The following is a 19,366-nucleotide window of genomic DNA, read 5'->3' on the forward strand; positions in this document are numbered from 1 at the left end:
GATTGTTTATCTAATATTCTTATAGTCAGACTTTTTTGTTAAATTGTTTATCCTGGTAGGCATTCTTTGGACTATCTTAATCTAAAGAGTCATATTTATTTCAGCCTTATGAATTATTCTCGTTTGTTAGATTATTTTCACCTTCTTAATATCTAATCTTTATTTCTAGAACTTGTATTAGCAAGATTTTGGAGCATGTGGAATTATTTTATGTTAACTCTTTTATTCCTTCCACCTCTTAAGTCTTTTATGCTATTCTCTGGGAGAATTCCTCAACTATCTTCTACCTTGGTAATTTCTCATTAATATCTATTCTGCTATTTAGGCTAACTATTGACATTTTCATTTTGACCATTATATTTTAATATATTATCTCTATAATAGCTTTCTGGGGATATTATATTTCTTTTAACATCTCCTTCTATTTGTTCTGTTAACTAATATAAAATAAGCCATAAATCAAATGAAATTATGCTAGCACCATTAAACACTGCTTAGAGGTTACAAATTCATTTTTGGACTTTTTTAGTTAGTTGTGTGACTTTGTGTAGATCATATAACCATTCTAAGCTTCTGTTTTCTGTATTTAATGATAAAATTTTAATCTCAAACTTGATTCATAGGTCTTCTTCTCAGCTCCCCAGCACATTGGGTCTTCATTCACTCATTTACTCATTCATTCCTGTGATATTGAGCTCCCACTATGTGCCAGCCACAGAGAACAAAATAGTCTTTGACCTCATGGAGCTTACTTTCTAGTGGGGGCCATAGATTATGTTTGTCTGTACTAGCAATTTGTAGGGGAGACATGTATCCTATCGTTTGCATACATTTCCTTCCCATCTCCTTGAGGCCGAGGCTTCTGCAGGTTGTTAGGCAAGGAGAGAGGACTGAGAAATAGGATAAAGTCTCTTTACTTGACTAAATGAGACTAGTGATCCTTTTCATTGTTGGCTGTAACTTCTGTTCCAACTTGTCCTGCATGGATCAATGAGAGCAATGACTCCACCAAACCCTGCTGATGGGGGATCCATTCCTGTGGAACACCCGGGTATTGGTAGGCCCTTGTGAGATTAGCCACATATTTTGGATGACGTCTAGCAAGTAGCATGCTGTCCAGCCTTCCAACACATGCTGCTCTTTGCCTACCCTGCAGCAACCATCCCAGCAAGGCCATATCCCCAGTCTCCTCTCTATCCTCATAATAGCAGAGCCAGAAACTCAATGTAGGGGCCCTGCCATTGGTCCCTGGCCCTCTCATCTCTCAAGAATCCCTAAGGGAAGGAAGGCTTGAAGGCAGAATAGTCTCTCTCCATGTAAACTACAGGCTCCCAAACACCAACAACTTTATTTCTCCGTCCTTTTCTTATTTTGCTTGGAACAGTGAAGTGGAGATGTCTATAGTGAGTATGGTTCACTCCCTGATCAGAATCTACTACGTCTTGCAGGGACTATTATTATTTCTAATAGTATTGAATTTATCTGAATTGATCTTTTCCTAAACCAAATTCTCTGTGAAGCTTGGAAACACTCATGTTTTTAAAAACTCAAATCCACACATAACTTCATTACTAACTTCTTTTGTACTCATCTAGTCCAAATACAACTACATTTTCTGTTGTTTTTAACTTAGATATATTTGGGAACTCCGGTTCCTCAGAAGTTCCATTTTGTTCATTTTTCAGTCAATGCTTCCTTTTTTAGTAAAACTTGCAATTCTATTCAACCAACCTATTTTTAGTGAGATATAGAGCAGTAATTTGTAATCTTGAACCCTAGGGTTTTAAAGAGAAACATAGTTTTCTTATATTTACAAAAAGCCCTTAAAATACTTGTGAACTGTAGAATTTTTTCATACACATGTGTGGTTTTTAAATATACATTTAATTTAGTAATACAAAACAAGGGCTAAAGATACAAATTATACTGTTATCCATACTTCTCTATGATTATGAGTTTTTTATGTAATCATCTTACTATCATAACTATAAAGTTGAAAAAAGCTCCTTGGCAATTGCATTTCACAATATCCTGTATAGAGGGCAGCAGAGAACGTAGATTTTGTTACTCTTTACTGGAATGGCTTTCCTAGCCTAATTTACAGTTCCTTGTATCTGTTCCAGATGAGAGTAAATAAAAACAAGTAATGTCTAAATGAAACAAAGTAATGACTATTCTTCAGCTTTAATTTATTTCTAAATTCCAGAATTCTAACTTCACATTAAAAGGAGAAAAAAACGTAAGACGTAAAAAAAAAAATACAGTCCTTTTCTATAGAGAAGGGAAACAATGTTATCTTCTTTCCCTTTACCTTGTTCCTACTTTAGGAAAGAAAGCATTGAAGGCTCATACAAGTAGATGAACAGAGACTGTAACCAAACCTGGTCGTTGGAAACCAGTCATTTTACCAAACATTTGATTATCTTTTACACAACTGCATTATTATTTTTACATGACTCAGTTAAATTTTTAAGTTTATAAATTCTATGTTTTCTGCACAAAGAAAAGACACCCAGTTTATGCTTCCAATTTTGCCATCTGTAGTATTTGTAAGTCATATAAGTGGTTGCTGTTACATGATCATTAAAGTAAACCACCAGTTGAAATAGGATCTCTTGTAACATTTAAGCAACTGATCTATTTTATTATTCCCTTTTTATTTATCAGCTCTGTTATAAAAAGGTTATAAGGCAAGTAATGTCAACTTTTTTTAAGGTTTCCTTCTCTGTAAAATGCTGGAAATTATTTACCAAACTGTAGCCTGAGACGAGGAAACTCAGGTTTTAAACCTAGCTCTACTCCTAACTCATAGGGCAACACCTAGCATTGACCAAGCAGTGAGCATGTACCAAACTGTGCTAAAGGTGTTACGTTTATTGGCTCATCTGGAAGGTATGTTGTAATAGGAGTTGAGCAGACCAGATTCAAACCTGTCCATTGATTAACCATGCAACTTTGGGAAAGTTCATTAAACTTTCTGAGTTCCTGTTTCCTCCATCTGTAAAATGGAGGTAATAATACATACTGCATAAAGTTGGTTAAATAAGATAATATGCATAAACCATGAAGTAAGAACTCAAATTTCCCTTTTTTTTAACTACTGTCCTTCAATTTCCACTTAGGAAAACTGAGGAGAATGAGTTCATGATCTCAAAGGTCCTTTCAGCCCTCTGCTTTCATGGAATATTGTTAGAGTCAAGGTTCTCTCAGGCTCATCACTCAGGTGAACTAAACATCCCATGTTCATTACTGCTGTTTCAGGTGCTGGCTACAGCTTTCTAAATGATACATTGGTATTTACAGAAGGGCAGCTTTGGCCCTTCCTGCAAGAAGTCACACTGTCCTGCAAACCCTAGTAAATTGTCTTTTACAGATTTGTCATTATAAACAGTGTGTGCCCACTACTAATTATGCTCTATTCACTCCTCAACCTCTATAATTTATCTTCTATCTTTATTCCACTGAAGTGGCACACATGAGGTCTTCATTACCCTTGAAATCACTAAACCCAGAAACCTGTTCTTACCATTCTTAACCGTTTTTCTGTAATTAACACCTTCTCTTCTCTTGGCACCCTTGCCTTGTTTCTTTCCTTTTGATTGTTGCTTTTACAAAATTCTTTTTCCCTCAGCATTTCTGCAAAGTTTGATCTTTGGACCTCTATTCAAAAGAAGAAAGTATCCAGATTTCCTCTCCCAGGCATGTCATTCTCTCCCAAAGCTTCAGTTCTGATCCCTGTGTGTCTGACTCCCCAGTTGAAATCTGCCCTCTGACCTCTTCCAGCATTTCCAGGTACTAGCTCAGTGTTTTCATTTGTGTGATCTTTCACCACCTCAGACTCAGTACCTAAAATGAAACTCAGAATTCCCTTTCACAGCTTGTTCCTCCTCATTTCTTTATTTGCAGTCACACTAACCCTCCTAACTTTAAGGTAGGCATTTCTGACTCCTTGCCTATATATCCTTTTCCCTACCTTAGGCAAGACTCCTGATACCACCTGATTGTGATTTGTGCATTATGTTTCCAGTCATCTTTTAAACCATCTCAACACAGCTTAAAACATAACTTTCATTGTTTTTCTCACCTACTCAACAAAGCCCTCTGCTCAGCTGTCTTTGCCCATAGCTCCCAGCCTCCCACCGTGAGCTTTCTCCCTCATCCTCCTTTGGGAGTGCCTTACACTTTTCCCTTGATCAGACCTATGAAAAACAAAACGTGGCCACCACTGACATACTGTCTTACAGCCTCTTCCTTAACATCGTTCCCAACTGCAGCTCCTCTGAGAGGACCACCAGAAGTGGTTTCTCCTAACTCCTGTAGCACTGCCAGCTATACAACTTACTTTGGTGTTCTCAGAAGCTGTCTTGTGTTAGTTATCTCTGTGTGTGGCCTGCCTTTACACAGTAGTCTACTAGCACCTGGGGAGCAGGTATGAAACCTATTTTTTGGATTGCCCACAGCATCTAGACTAGTGCCTTCTCCATAGATTTCTCTGGTCCTAATAAATCCTAAGAATGGAGATGATTTTGAAAATTACTGGCATCATATCATTCATAGTAGTATATAGTTAATAAAATTCTGCCTTTCAAAGTAAAATAGATTTTTTTCTTTCTGTTAAAGAAGAAAATCTGTGGAGCAGTTCTACCAATCCAACAGAAATTGTGTTTTTCCATAGAGAAAATGAATTAGACCAGAAATTTAGAGACTGTCACTAGTATGTGACTTTGGGGAGGTCACTTCATGTCTGCAAACCTTATTTCTTCACCTAGAAAATGTAAGACTTTTAAGTAGGCATTTTAACCCTTTAAGGATTACATCAGGATCCATTAATTCAAAATAGCAAGGCATCCTGTTAGTCATTTTTAGGATAGAAATCACCTTTTATACATTTATTTTATAAAACATCTATTATACACATACCAGGTTTTTAAAACATACAGAAAAAATCTCGGCCTTCAAGAAATCTTAGAAATTCTGAACCTTCAAATCTGATATGGTAGCCCCATTATACTTTACCCATAGCCCTATGGAAGATATATACTTCAGGGAATAGTTAACTGAAGTATGGCTACTGCATTTACTCTGCTAATCTTAAGAAAAGATAGTGGGAACCAGTTTGTGATGATTTTACAATCGTGAATATGCTTGCATTTACGTAAATAAAAGCAAGGTGCCTGGATAATTAGGCTCTTCTTTAGTGTATACACTCATTTGGCTCTGAATTATGATTTTCTTAAAGTTGTCAAGTTGTCTGCACTAAATTCCTTTCCTGGGTAATAGGGTTTTACAGAGAAAGTACCCCTGTGATCAAGTACTAAGAGTTAGGTACATAGATAAGAATTCAGTCTCCTTCTGGGAGTGCTTTTTAAATCAGGAAAAGCCGTGCATTAACCCAGTTTCCTTTTCCCATCTTTTTTACTATAGAAATTCCAAACCTCTTGCTAAAGGGCTTTCTCTTGCACTGTGCAAACTAAGCCTAGGTGTGTCCAGCTGTCACTTAACCGGAGTCACGTGCCCCTTAGGTGCCCGCCCCCTAGTCCGCAGTTGGCCCCGCCCACAGAGCTCTGAGGGCTGAGTGCTTTCTCCCCACTGCTCTCAGAAGCTGTTAACTCCGCCGCAAGTATGCGGCAGAGCAAATGGCTTCCCCGGGTGGCCGAGCCCTGGAAAGAAAAGCCCGTGTGCCTGTGCAGTGCTCCGCTATAGGGCTGACTTGGACATTGCTGAACTCCCAAGATTTTAAGGGATGCTTGGTAAAGCATGGTGGCGCACGATGAGATTGGAGGTCTCCTACCTATTAAAAGGACTATACGAGTCCTCGATGTTAATAACCAGTCCTTCAGAGAACAAGAGGTAAGACTTTCAGAGAAAAATGAAGCCAGAGGAATGTTTTCTAACTCCACGGAACTTTTAAGATGTTTAGCAATTTAATAACAATCTAATATTACACTTTTGATCTTACTGAGTGTTAAAATATACGGCTTTGGTTTACATACAAGCTTGAAATGTGTTTAGGAACTATGGTGTGAGTCTAAGAACTATGGTATAGATAGGTGTCTATACATAGCATAGCTTGAGTATACATAAACTTTATACAAAAAGAAAAATATTTTACCTGTTTATGCTGCTCAGTTTGATTAAATTGGTCCCATTTCTGGTCTTTAATATAGTTGTGGCTTACTTTAACTTTCATTTTTATTACCTGGTCTTGGGAACTGCTTTACAAAGTGAGAGGAAAACGAGTCCCTTCCTTGCAAGTCAGTGAACAAATTGCCCCTAAAGTGCTGTCTGACCTAGTGCTCTTTTTTATTTTCCTTTCCACATCTAATGCTTTCATTGTGTATGACTTTCTTTTTCTTCAGAATGAAAAATATGTTAAAATATTTAAACCAACAAATCATTATTATTTAGGGGGCTTCTACCTTATTTGCTTTGTCTGTGAAGTCATTGTGGTTTTTAAAGGTCTTTATGAACATTTATCAAAATAAGTCATGATTTTTATGCCATTTTTTGAATTTGATAATTAATATTTAACACTACATGGGTAATTTTATTTATACCGCATAGTACAACATATATACTTCCTACTGCAAATACTCTATAGTGTATACTATATTATCACTTACATGATAGATCGAAAGTGTTCCTTTATTCAATTAACTATATACTTCCTGTTTTGATTGTACTGATGGTTTTGTGGCTGTATGCATATATCAAAACTTATCTAATTATATGTTTTAAATATGTGCACCTTATTGTATACCTCAGCGGCGCTGTGTGTCATACATACACATTTTGGTAGTTAAAATAGGTGCCATCTTTAGGAGGTATGCTTTCATTTGCTGTGGCTTAGCTTTGGTTTTTTTTTTTCTCTGTTTCATTTTAGCTTTTGCTTCTATGTTTCAATTTTCTCAAAATATATAAGCATTTCCTTTGAGTAGAGCAAGTCCTACTTTGCATTGTAAATACTGAAACTGATCATCTTTTGTACCATCAAGAATTAGTCTTTTATGTTCGGTATCAGACACTGGTCATGTTTGTGGCGCACCTTTATTCCAAAAATTATAAACACCAGGAATGTTGTCAGGTTTTTAGTACTAGCAATGGAACATAAATAAATAACTAAATTTGACTGTTTCTATTACTAAGTAGAAAGGGAAGAAATCCTATGTGATCACAACTCATTTGTATCTTTTTATAAATAAGTTTTTCTTTTCATTCTTCTCATTTTAGAGTTCTTGCCAGTCAGAGGAGATTATTCATCCAGTAATCCAAACAAACTGACAAATACTATTTTTTTTAAGTGTCTTGATTTGGCTTACTATAAGGGAGACCCTCCTAAAACATATCCTCTTACGTGCCATTACTAGTTGAGAAAAACTTAAAAAAGAAAGAAACTAAGCGCACAGCAGAATTTTTCCATGTTGTTGCTTTTATCTGCAAAGGTAGTACCAGTGAAAGTCTTCAAATTGATTCTAACCACTTTCTGTTTATAGATATCCAGAAAACTATTTCAAGACATAAATCTGACTACAAGTGGATTAGTAAAATAAATAGATTGATTAAAAACTTGGTCTAAAGACAGAGTGCCTATAATCATGTGATTGCCTAGCTAAACCCAGATAGTCTGGTTAAAAGCTAATAAGCAAAATAAACAATATGAATTTATATTAGCGGGTGTTGAGGTTTGTTCTCATCTAAGTGAACTTTAGCCCTGTTGAAAGGTTACCTACAATAGAAAGTCCCTTGAACATGTAACTCTTGTTGGCTTATTCTGTGTTTATCCTCATAGATTTCCAGATTGTCTTTTGAGGAAACTATAGTTTTACAAACTGCACTCATTCTTTAGGCTGCGTGTATGCATCATAACACTGTTAACAACACTTCACAACAAAATAAACACTAGCAACACCATTATGGGAGCCCCAGTTGGGTGACAGTAGGATGGGTCTCTCTTCCCTACATCACCTCCAAACACTGGGTTGACGACCCAGCAGATGTGGGTGCAACACCAGCTCTCAAAGAACTTTGTCTTTAAAGTGTGTTTGGTGACAGTGCAATGTTTAGGTTCTTAATAACCAAACCAAGATGATTTAAATGGTCCAGCTGATCCTCTACAGAAAAACTGCTTTTGGTTGTAGCTCACATGGGCCAAATCCTAACCTGTATTGCAGAAGTGAGAAATTTTTGACCCAACCTTATAGGTGATCCATGAATATTAATCCATATCACTTTCCCACAAAAGCTTTCTGTATATTTTTTCTCAAATAGTGTATATGCATCCTGAATTGGTAGTGAACCATATCCAGTATTAACACCGTTATATTTTAATCACACTTTTTATGTTATTCATTAAAATCTTTCTTACTTCTGAAAAGTTTGTGTTGTGTCTGGCAAACATTCTGCACACAAATCCTGTTAGTAAAGCAATAAAGTTAGTATTGGATCCCCAAAAGCATATGTGAAAAGTACAAAGGTGTCCTCCACCCCAAGCCCTGTATTTCCCACCTTAGTACCATACTTTCCTACCAAGACATTTTAAGGTCTACAGACTGAGCTAGCCGGTTGCTCTTACGAAGACATTTTAGACTAGAACTCTTTAAGAATAACATACCTTGTGAAGAAGTGAGAGTATAGATGAATTTCTAAAGGTTAAATACAGAACATATTTAAACAACAAATACTAGTGAACATAATATCCTGCCACCCTAGGGAGGCTACATAAACAAAATCTTTATTAGTTTCAGAAAGGTGCTTTAAATATATTTACGTTTAATTATCTCAATCTAAATTCTGTAGTTTTAATTTTAAATATCAGATAATTTCGAGTTACAGGGTATTAGTTGTAAATATCTGATCCTATAAAGGTAAGGATTTCAAAAATTCCTTTCCTCCCAGCTAAACTAACTTTTTTCCTTTCAAATTCGGTGGGAAGAGTACCTTTCCAAAGACTTTTAAATTGAAATTAAATGTTTTGTGATGTACTAGGAAGTCAAATTTCTTAGGCTTTAAACAGGGAAGAGAAATTAACCTGTTTACAAAAAGCAAAAAGCGGAACACAACTTTCTGACAACTGCTTTGTTTCTAGTTAATATTGGCCTGTCTTCCTTTGTGAGGTAATTGCATCTCCATTCATCCAGAGGACTCTGTACTGTCTTTACTGAACAGAAAGGAATGCCTCATACTGGACCTTCTGCCCATGCATGTGTCACCCCAGGCTTGCACAGATGTGTGTTATAAAGGCAATCACACATGTCTCTGGCCAGTGTGCATTTTTACTGTATATCTTGAAGGTTTATTTCTCAGTCCGTTTAACATTTGCACTTTAGTGGCTTTATATTCAAAGTGTTACTCTGGAGTTAATTATTTTGGCAGAGGTGGGTTGGTCTAGTGCTCTGCCTCTTAAGTCTTCAAAGGCCTGAATTCTCTGGTTATCTTCAAAAGTCTCCTTACATTGTAGGTCAGTCTTTTCTGATATGTCTGTATACCCTGAGGAGCTTTAATGAGCCTATTGCTTCTTTGAGTAATCAAGTCACTTAAGTCTCTTTCCAGAGAATGTTAACTCTTTCTGCCAGTTTATTCTTAAGTTATTCTAAGAGGATTATTTTTACTCAGTTTCCTCACCCTTGCTCACTTTTTTATGTGACATTAGTCATATCAAAGAAGTTTGAGAAAAAAAAATGTGTCATCTGTCATTTTTAAATGGTAGTTTTTACTTTTAAATGGTAATTTTAATGCAATTTTTAATTATATGTCCTTCTGAAGTCTCATCAAAATAATTTTTTCAAGAATGCCACAGTTGTCAAAGGCATCAAATACAAACAAATAACTTTACTGCACAAACATTATAAACATAGGACTCTTTTATGATCAGCCTTCTTGATTTCAATAGCTATATGAGTCATGTAATGGTATACCTCCATTTTCCTACCAGTAAGAGAAGAATAACGCAGTTTGTAAAGTTTGAGATCCTTGAACAATAAGTGATGTTTGCTATACTACTATTATTTTTGAAACAGTACATATAGAATTATAACTACTCTGAATTTGTGTTAAGTTAATGAGTTAGATGTATAAGTGAGACTCTAATTATTTATAAATCCCAACCCTTACTGGGAAGTGGGGATAATTCCTAAGAAACTTTAAATTTAGCAAACAGCTATCACATCCTGTGTTCCAAGCACTGTTCTGAGCCCTTTCAGCATAACTTATTTAATGTTCAGAACAACTTCAAAAGAGAAGTTTCAGTACTCACTCCTTCCTACAGGGGAGAAAATGGAGTCCAAGGGTGTTTCCTTGCAAGTGCTGGAACCAGGGCTGAAGCCCAGCCGTCCGGACTCCTGAGCACTCCCTTGGCCACCGTCCTTCCCTGCAGAACACTTCCCACGACAGGGTCCTCCCTGCCTTCAGAATTGACCATTCCACCAGACGTGTGCAATTAAACACTAGTCTCTGACTGAAGTATTTAAGAATGAAATTATATCATGTCTAGGATTTGCTTTAAAATACTCCACCAGGGGCAGAGATGAAACAGATTATTTCACCAGAAACTATTGAAGCTGAATGATAAGTGCATGGGATCCATTCTGCTCTTCCCCACTTTTGTGTACGTTTGAAATTTTTCATAATAGTGTGGTTTTTTAAAAGTTACTCTCTATGTTAAACTTAAAAGGTCTATAGTGTTCTAGAAGGTCATTTCTTTAATTTTAGTTTTTCTCATGTTTAATGATAATTTTTGGTATGTTCTCAGTGATACTCTGGTATTTAACTGGAATTTCTTGCACCATTTATTTTTTTATACATTATTGCTACTCAGTAGTGTTTTTAGTATTATAACAGTGAAGAAAACATTCGTTTTCAGAACCCCACAAAGTTCTATACTTTACAATATGTAAATACTAGCTTTTGAGAGGGCTCAATTTTGTCCAAACTTGTTTAAAATCATTATACCTAAACACACATTTATATAACCTGATTTTGTTTTTACAGGAACCAAGCAATAAACGAGTTCGACCTTTAACTCGAGGTACATCCTTGGCAAATTTAATCTCTCCTGTGAGAAATGGAGCAGCCAGATGTTTTGGTCATGGAGTACAGGTAAGGGGGAGTGGGGCTGGCGGTGAGTAATGTAGTAAGGAGGCTTTTTTCTAAAAGCCTAAATTTGGTATTTTTTCCTTGAGGTGTACAAACCAGTTTGCACTCTTACTAAGCATAAATTTCCCTTTGGAATATGCTGGTAATAAATACCAGAACAATATCTAATCTCACTATATTAGTTTACATCTTCTATCAAAGCATGATCTTGGATAGCTTTTATTTCTAAAAAGTAGTTTTGGCTGATAATATTTTACAATGATAGATTGAAGCTTGGATAAATGCCTAGAGAAATTCTCTGAATTTTGTTTTCTAATTTGTCTTTTTTTTTTTTAAGAAATAAAGAGTAATTACAGTGTCCTCCAAAGCCTTTCTCTTTTCTTCACCTCTTTTATTCTTCTGTTAAGCCATTTACACGTCATGGTGACAGCAGATCCCCAGCCTCTGCCCAAAAGTCATCACGCAGGTCGAAAGTCCCAACACCTGCCAAAAGGAGAAGTAGCGTCCTGTGGTCAGAGACGTTAGATGTCAACATGAAAGAGTCTTTAACTGCCCAAGAAATCAAACGTCAGGAGGTAAGCTGCCATTCAGTAGTGAGACCATATATATAGGCTTATACTAAAAAAAAAATAGTACCTGTTTTTCAAATAGGTGTTTTGCTAGAAGATTAGGAAACTAATGCCTAAGGCAAAATCAACTTGCATTTTTGTATTCGACATTAATTCTTAATACACACTAAGCAACACTTTGTGATTGGTGGGGTTCATCGGATTGAACTCTTGATGGGGTAAAGTTATAAAACATAGGGCACTATAAAAAACATTGAGACTCCATTCTGAATTTTAGTTTTCAGACTGAGACACTTTAAAAAGGACTGTTTGAAACATCAGTTAAATAATGGTGAATATCAATTGTACATAATTTTCCTTTCTCAGAGGAAGGGATGGTGACCTATGATATTGGCTTCATTTTTTTTAGGCAATATATGAAATGGCCCGAGGTGAACAGGACTTAATTGAAGATCTCAAACTTGCAAGAAAGGTCAGTGTATAACTTTTTATCATACACTCTGCTTTTTAGGAATTATATTTAACAAATTCTAACATAGTTTTCTTTTTAGAAGCATAAAATATCTACTAGTAAATACTTTTTTTTTACATGAGCTTTATTAGACACATCTTCAAATATGAATGTCAGTGAGAGCATCTTTTAGGGGGATTAGCAAACATATACTTTAATTTCTTCAATGTTTTACAGTAGAATCCACAGTGACGTTTGTATAGTTCCTCAAACTTACATTCAAGTACAGATCTCTCATAATATCTTCTTTGCTTGATCTCTGTGTGACGCATTTCTCCCCCTCTGGTAGGCATACCACGACCCCATGTTAAAGTTGTCTATCATGTCAGAAGAGGAACTCACACATATATTTGGTGACTTGGATGCTTACATACCTTTGCATGAAGGTGAGATACGCTACTTAATTTTCTTTAGAATCTTGAACAGCAGGAATACAAATAAGTTTAAATCTAAACTTCTAATTTAGTGCTGAATTATTTTTAAAATAAACCTGTTCTTGGTATTTCTGCTTTTTCATGCTTTAGATTTGTTGGCAAGAATAGGAGAAGCAACCAAGCCTGATGGGAGAGTGGAGCAGATTGGTCACATTCTTGTGAACTGGGTATGTAGTGAGTATTTTACTCCAGATAGTTTTTCACAAGTACATGCCACACTTGTCATTGTAATGAGTATCAGAACCACTTGATCCAGGAACTGGATTATAAAAAGAGATAAACAAGGCATTAAAATTGAAGAAATTTTTGTAGCTATAAGAACTTACAGTCTCTGTTTAAAAACCTACTTGATGAATGATGATGAATGATACAGTTTTGTTTTAAAAATATGTTCCTCCTTGTACAGAGTTCTTACATTATATGCAATTAATTTTCTGTTTCATTCCTTCAATTAATATTTGAGTGCCTGCCAGATGCTTGGCACTGTTGTGGGAGGGATCACTGGGAACTGAAAGATAAAAGGCAGTCTCTACATGAATAATCTAGTGAGGGATAGTCCAGTAAAGAAAAAGTCTGAAGGTTGGTGATGAAGGTGATACAGGAAGGCTACAGTGTCCTGGGACAAGAGAAGACTAGCATCTAACTAGTTGGGGAAAGTAAAAGTCATGAGTGTTTGGTTGAATTTAGCTAAATTAGGGAAATTAGAAAAGGGTGTTTGGTGTTGGCCCAGAATACTCTACTCTCCCTAATATCACCTGCAGGACAATGCTCATAGCTTGTCGGAGCTTTCCAGAACAGCTGTGAGCTTTATGTTTCATGTTCACAAGCTTACTAATGGACTGACCATAGCAGGAACTTACCGTACTTTGTTTTCTCTTGTCACTCTTCAGTTGCCAGGCTTGAATGCCTACAAACGCTACTGTAGTAACCAGCTGGCAGCCAAAGCTCTTCTTGACCGAAAGAAACAGGACCCAAGAGTCCAGGACTTTCTCCAGCGATGTCTTGAGTCTCCCTTCAGCCGAAAACTAGATCTGTGGAGCTTCCTCGATAATCCCCGAAGTCGCCTAGTCAAATACCCTTTACTGTTAAAAGAAATTCTTAGACATACTCCAGAAGACCACCCTGATGTTCAGCTTCTGCAGGAAGCTGTAAGTAGTCCAACTAATGATTCTTGTGTTTTCCAAATTTATACATTAGCTTGTCTAGAAAGTTATGCAGTGCTGCTCCCAATTACGCATAGTGACTCAACATCGGGAGGTGTTTGGTGGATGTTTTAAGCACCCCATATGCTCGTACACCACACACTGTAATAAAGAGGCAGGACACAATCTGTATTTATATTGTAATCAAAAGACTGGATTCTGGTCTTACCACTTCCACTAGCGACCTGGAGAACTTTGGGCAAAGTACCTAATTAGGCTGAAACTGTTTCTTCATCTGTAAAATGAAGGGACTGCCTGAATTAACTGATTTCAAGAGTCCCTTCAAGCTTTAAAATTCTATCATTTTGATGTGGTGTTTTAGCCCTGTAGGGACACTGACTACATTATTCTGAAAAGGCTCCATCAGTTTTTTGATAATTTTTAGATATTGATAATACAAGGAGTTCTCTCCGATATCAACTTGAAGAAAGGAGAATCAGAATGTCAGTATTACATCGACAAACTGGAGTATCTGAATGAAAGGCAGAAGGATCCTCGAATTGAAGCAAGCAAAGTATTGCTTTGCCACGGGGAGCTGAAGAATAAAAATGGACATGTAAGTGTATCTTAGAGCTAATAGGAAATGAGCCATTGCTTCCCTTTCTCACCTAGTTTGTTTCCACATAGATTATGAAGCAGGTTGTAAAATAAACTCATCAAATAGTGAAAGAAGGTTCCTGGTTTTTGTTCTTTGTTACCAGCTTTCATAACGCAAACATTTGGTTTCTGTCTTTACAGAATAACTTAGATGTCTCTGAAGAATCAATAATATTTTATTTTTTAGTTTTGGAGCATAAGTCAAGTTGACTAGCAGTTTTTCTGAATAAATTATTAGTTCCATGTTTCATAAAAAATAACGTACCTGTCAGATTTTTCTGAGGAGTTGATAGTGATGGAAGCAGTTGTAGCATTACTAACCAGATTTCTGCAGCAGACTAACTGGAAGCAAACTTACTTTTAGAATTTTAATTGAAAAAGTACCTGCCAGAGCTGAGTATAAGCATGAGTGGTATTTTTTGTTTCATTACTTGCTTTTCAGAAGCACGATTAATAAGTTGAGGTTCTTTTTGGAAAAAGATGAAATCTGATGTCTCTGATTTATATTCTGAGTCCCAGCTGTTCTATAAAGGCTTAAATTTGTGTGGGGCAAAGCAGAACCATTAACATTTTTACCAGCTTGCATTGTTTAAATCCTTACTTTGTTATTAAACTTTGGTGTACAATCCTGGCCTTTCCAGTCATGTTCCTACTGCTAGGCCTTTGTGGGGTGCAGTGATTACTCAGCTGCTACCTCAGCTAATGTCATACGCCAATGAAAAGTTTTTATAGTCTGAGATTAGACAGGCTCTGCATCCAGAACATGCATAGCCTTAGAATCCTCCTCTTTCTGTGGTCATCTACAAGGGGAATGAAATAAATGTGATGAGATCAATCATGTCTAAATTTCACTCATGTAAAATCACAGGGTTCCATACATAGAAAGTATTTGTTTCTCATTTCTGCAGAAATTTTATATTTTCCTGTTTCAAGACATCTTGGTTTTGACTCGGCCCGTTACACGAAATGAGCGTCACTCTTACCAAGTTTACCGACAACCAATCCCCGTCCAAGAGCTGGTCTTAGAAGACCTGCAGGATGGAGATGTGAGAATGGGAGGGTCCTTTCGAGGGGCTTTCGGCAGCTCAGATAAAGGTAAAAATACAAATTGTAAAATTGTTTAAATTAACAAACTCAGAACCTAAGTGAATTTAGTTTTAATCTTTAAAAATTCTCTCAGATTAATATATAAGATACATTTTAAAATTCACACAATTCAACCCCCCTCAAAAAAATCTGATTTAAAAAATGAGAATCTGAATAGACATTTTCTGAAGATGTACAGATGGCCAACAGACACATGAAATATGTTCAGCATCACTAATCATCAGGGATGTGCAAATCAAAACCACAATGAGATATCACTTTACACTAGTCAGAATGGCTAGTATTAAAAAACAAACAAATAACAAGTATGGGCAAGATTGTGGTGCACTGCTGGTGAGAATGTAAATTGGTGCAGCATCCATGGAAACAGCATGGAGGCTCCTCAAACACTTACAGAGAGGCATACCATATTACCCAGTAACTCCACCTCTGGATACTTAACTGAAGAAAACAGAAACACTAATTAAAAGAGACATGTGTACCCCTATGTTAACTGCAGCACTATTTACAATAGCCAAGATATGTGTCCATCAATAGTTGAATGAATGAGGAAGATGTGGATACATGTGCAATAACTCAGCCATAAAAAAGAATTAAATCTTGCCATTTGTGACAGCATATATGGACCCAGAGGATATTGTGCTTAGTGAAAAAATAGAAAAACAAATAGCATATGATTTCACTTCCATCATACAGCATCTGAAAAACAGACAAAACAGAAATAGGCTCATTCAGACAAAGAATAGGTGGTTGCCCTGGTGGGGTGGGGTAGTAGGCAAAATAGGTGAAGGGGATAAAGAGGTGCAAACTTCCAGTTACAAATTAGTCACAGACTGAAGGTACAGCATGGGGAAAATAAAAAAGAATTCTGTGTCCACACAGAAAATTACAAATGAAAGGATTCCATTGTCCTATAGCTGCTGCTGTCATCAAGTTGTGCTCTGACACCAGTAGGTATATCTAATAAATAATGTCCTAAGGCTTTATTTAATGCATCCACCTAACAAGTGTACATGTACAGAAATTCCAGCACCCACACTAAGATTATATGACCACTTCATCTACACAAACTGCTTTTAAGTCTGATTTCCTTTCTTTTTTCCAATTTTTCTTTTCCTAGCTAAAAATATATTTAGAGTTCGCTTCCAAGACCCCTCCCCAGGCCAGTCTCACACTCTGCAAGCCAATGATGTGTTCCACAAGCAGCAGTGGTTCAATTGTATTCGAGCTGCCATAGCCCCTTTCCAGCAGGCCACCAGTCCAGCCGAGCTGCAGGGTTTGCCTGAGCTCCATGAGGAGTGCGTCGAGAACAACCCCTCCGCTGGGAATGTCAAAACCCAGAGAAGGGAATCTACAGCATCCAGTGTGACTCAGGTTGAAGTTGATGGGGATGCTTCAGCGTGTGTCTCCCCTGCGTGCACCACAGACGACATGAAGAGTGTCAGAGCGCACCGAGCACAGCCTGGCTTCCCAAAGCCAAGGGACAAATCTCCATTGGGTGGCGAACGGAAAGAGACTTCAGTATAAAGGAAGTTCTGTGTATTAGCAGTGCAGAGTCTGTTTATTTATAAATGTATACAGTTTGGATTTTCTTGAAAAGTGAGCATGGGAGTGTTGCAGGGTTACTTAATACTATCTTAACATTTTCGGGTTTTGGTTCTTTTTGTTTTTTTTAATGGCAGCTAAAGATACATATACAGATTACTGTTAAAACTGCAACCTTCTTTTTCAAGATATATTCTAATAATTTGGAACATGCAAGCCTGGTATTTTTAATCAAATGAAATATTTATGGAATGGGTTTCTTTTTCATTCTAAATTCATCAGGACTTTCCAATAACTGCCTATTGTGATATTTACAATAGCTACCAAACCTAAAAATTTTGCAAATACTGGGATTTTACCAGTGTTTCTTTGATAAACTGCATGTGCAGAATTTGAAATTTTAACATTGGCTCCTAAAATCTACACAGAATACAGGTGTGTAATACATTAGAATTCATACTGAAACATAAGTTCCTTTTGAAACAAAGTATAAAACTTTATACAGATTTTCCATTTTATCAACTGGAATACTTTATATTAGTTTTTTTCACTACACATTCCTTATTTTCATTCACTTAACCTGCCAATTATTTAATTTTTTTATTATAAAGTAGTTTTTAGTATTTGCTTTATTTATTTTTTTTTACTTTGACACCTTTTCAGATTGGTAGCCTTTGTTTTTCCCCCTTGACAAATATGTGTACATATGTGCATATATATATATATATGTTTTTTAAATCATATTACCTTTATCAACTGAAACCAAGCCATACTGTTTTTGAGCCAATGAAGAAAATTGCAATTTTTCCAGTGTAGCATTGCAAGGTGGTGAACACACATGAACTGACTCGGTGTATTCCGGACTACTGAAAGAGAACCACCTTATGGGTTTTGTTGAGAGCTTTAGTGTTGTCTGAAAAGCAAGAGGGGAGGCAGTTGGCTGCTAATACATAAAAAAGAGGGAAAAAGAGAGTAGTTTGGTCTTAAGGTAAAAATGTCTGATTGTGCTAGAACATGCAAGAAGAAGATACAAGCTAAACTTGAGGGTGTATAGTAAGTTATAGAAGGCTTGAGGGAAGTGAATTTTATTTGTGTTGGTTTATAATACCTGCAAATAATGAGTTTGAAAAGAAGCAGGTGTGTTGAAAATCTGACCATATTATATCAATTTTGTTGGATTTATTTATAAGAGGGAAATAGTAATGAATGTTTTACTGTAAAATGTTACTGTTCAAATGAGATCATAGTCTTTAAGTGGAGGACTAAATGCTCTGTGTCATGGCGGACTTATAATGTTCATCATTCAAGGAAATGTTGACTATGCTGTGAACTATATTTGACCAGCACAGGTGAAAATGGAGAAAGATTGTAAATAGATCAGGCCAAATGATTTCTCTGTATAAATGAATTATACAATTAAAAAAGCACACACATAATCAGCCCTTAAAAGCTTCTTGGCTGGTGGATGTTTGGAAGATATGTGCCAGAACGTGTTGGTATGGCAAAGGAGGTCATGCCAAGCCTCACAAGGGTTTAAAAATCATAAATATTTATACCTTTGAAATTCATTGGTGAGTAAGAGAAAGATTCAATAAAGTCAAGTTTTGTGACTTACTAAACCATTTCAAAAGCAGTATAATCAGAAATAGCAATCAGATTGAAGATGGGTGAACATGTAGCCACTTTCTGGATGTAATCACTTGTAAATCTAATAGCAAAGCATTTTGATTTCACTAATTTAAAGCTTTAATTTAGGGATCTCAGGTTTCTGAGTTTGGATATTCAAAGTCAAACATGTACATTATTCCAATGTTCTGATCAGAAAAATCAAAAAGCAAGTTTCTAACCATTTCTAGAGATGTTATATAGATTATTGTTCTAGAATTACCTTGATCAGCTTCTAAAGTTACATAAGCAAATAGTAGTTCAAATGTTAATGGAATGATGATGTATCAAAAATCTTCCTTTGGTTCACTCAACGGAGAAATTAAGACCCAGACACTCAGTGATTATATGGAATGAACATTCTTCAGAAATTGCATCTGTATTTGAGAACATTTGATGATCTGGCCCATAGTTCTCTAACCTGTACAGGCATCAGAATCACCAAGGGTGCTTCAAGAAAAAGGTCACAGGGCTTCATCCACACACACACACCCATTTCACTGAGTCAGTAGCTTGGGGGGTAGGAAGCAGAGGGCTGTTGATTAGTATGTGTAAACATTCCCTCCTTGGGTCTACATCTGGTAATCACTGACCTAGCCAACAGCCATTATGTAAATGATACGTAAGTATTGACATACATCTACC

General features: G+C 36.4%; 1 protein-coding gene across 1 annotated transcript; it reads left to right on the top strand.

Moving 5' to 3' along the window:
• Positions 1 to 5,581: 5,581 nt before the first annotated feature.
• LOC118912360 (neuroepithelial cell-transforming gene 1 protein-like) lies at positions 5,582 to 18,492 on the top strand. The gene is made up of 10 exons (XM_036885333.2): positions 5,582 to 5,850; positions 10,987 to 11,094; positions 11,499 to 11,666; positions 12,070 to 12,132; positions 12,461 to 12,557; positions 12,696 to 12,772; positions 13,496 to 13,753; positions 14,193 to 14,363; positions 15,313 to 15,499; positions 16,632 to 18,492. The coding sequence occupies exons 1-10, from the start codon at positions 5,758 to 5,760 to the stop codon at positions 17,036 to 17,038; spliced, it is 1,629 nt and encodes a 542-aa protein (XP_036741228.2). The 5' UTR covers positions 5,582 to 5,757; the 3' UTR covers positions 17,039 to 18,492.
• Positions 18,493 to 19,366: the final 874 nt, after the last annotated feature.

Source organism: Manis pentadactyla, chromosome 3 (assembly GCF_030020395.1).
Source record: "Manis pentadactyla isolate mManPen7 chromosome 3, mManPen7.hap1, whole genome shotgun sequence".
NCBI lineage: Eukaryota > Metazoa > Chordata > Mammalia > Pholidota > Manidae > Manis > Manis pentadactyla.

Bases quoted from the DNA above. Each gene is read 5' to 3' on its own strand.
- LOC118912360 (XM_036885333.2), top strand. From the start codon at position 5,758: ATGGTGGCGCACGATGAGATTGGAGGTCTCCTACCTATTAAAAGGACT. The intron at 12,133-12,460 runs GTCAGTGTATAA...CCCCTCTGGTAG, and splicing joins ATCTCAAACTTGCAAGAAAG to GCATACCACGACCCCATGTT. The intron at 15,500-16,631 runs GTAAAAATACAA...TTCTTTTCCTAG, and splicing joins TTTCGGCAGCTCAGATAAAG to CTAAAAATATATTTAGAGTT.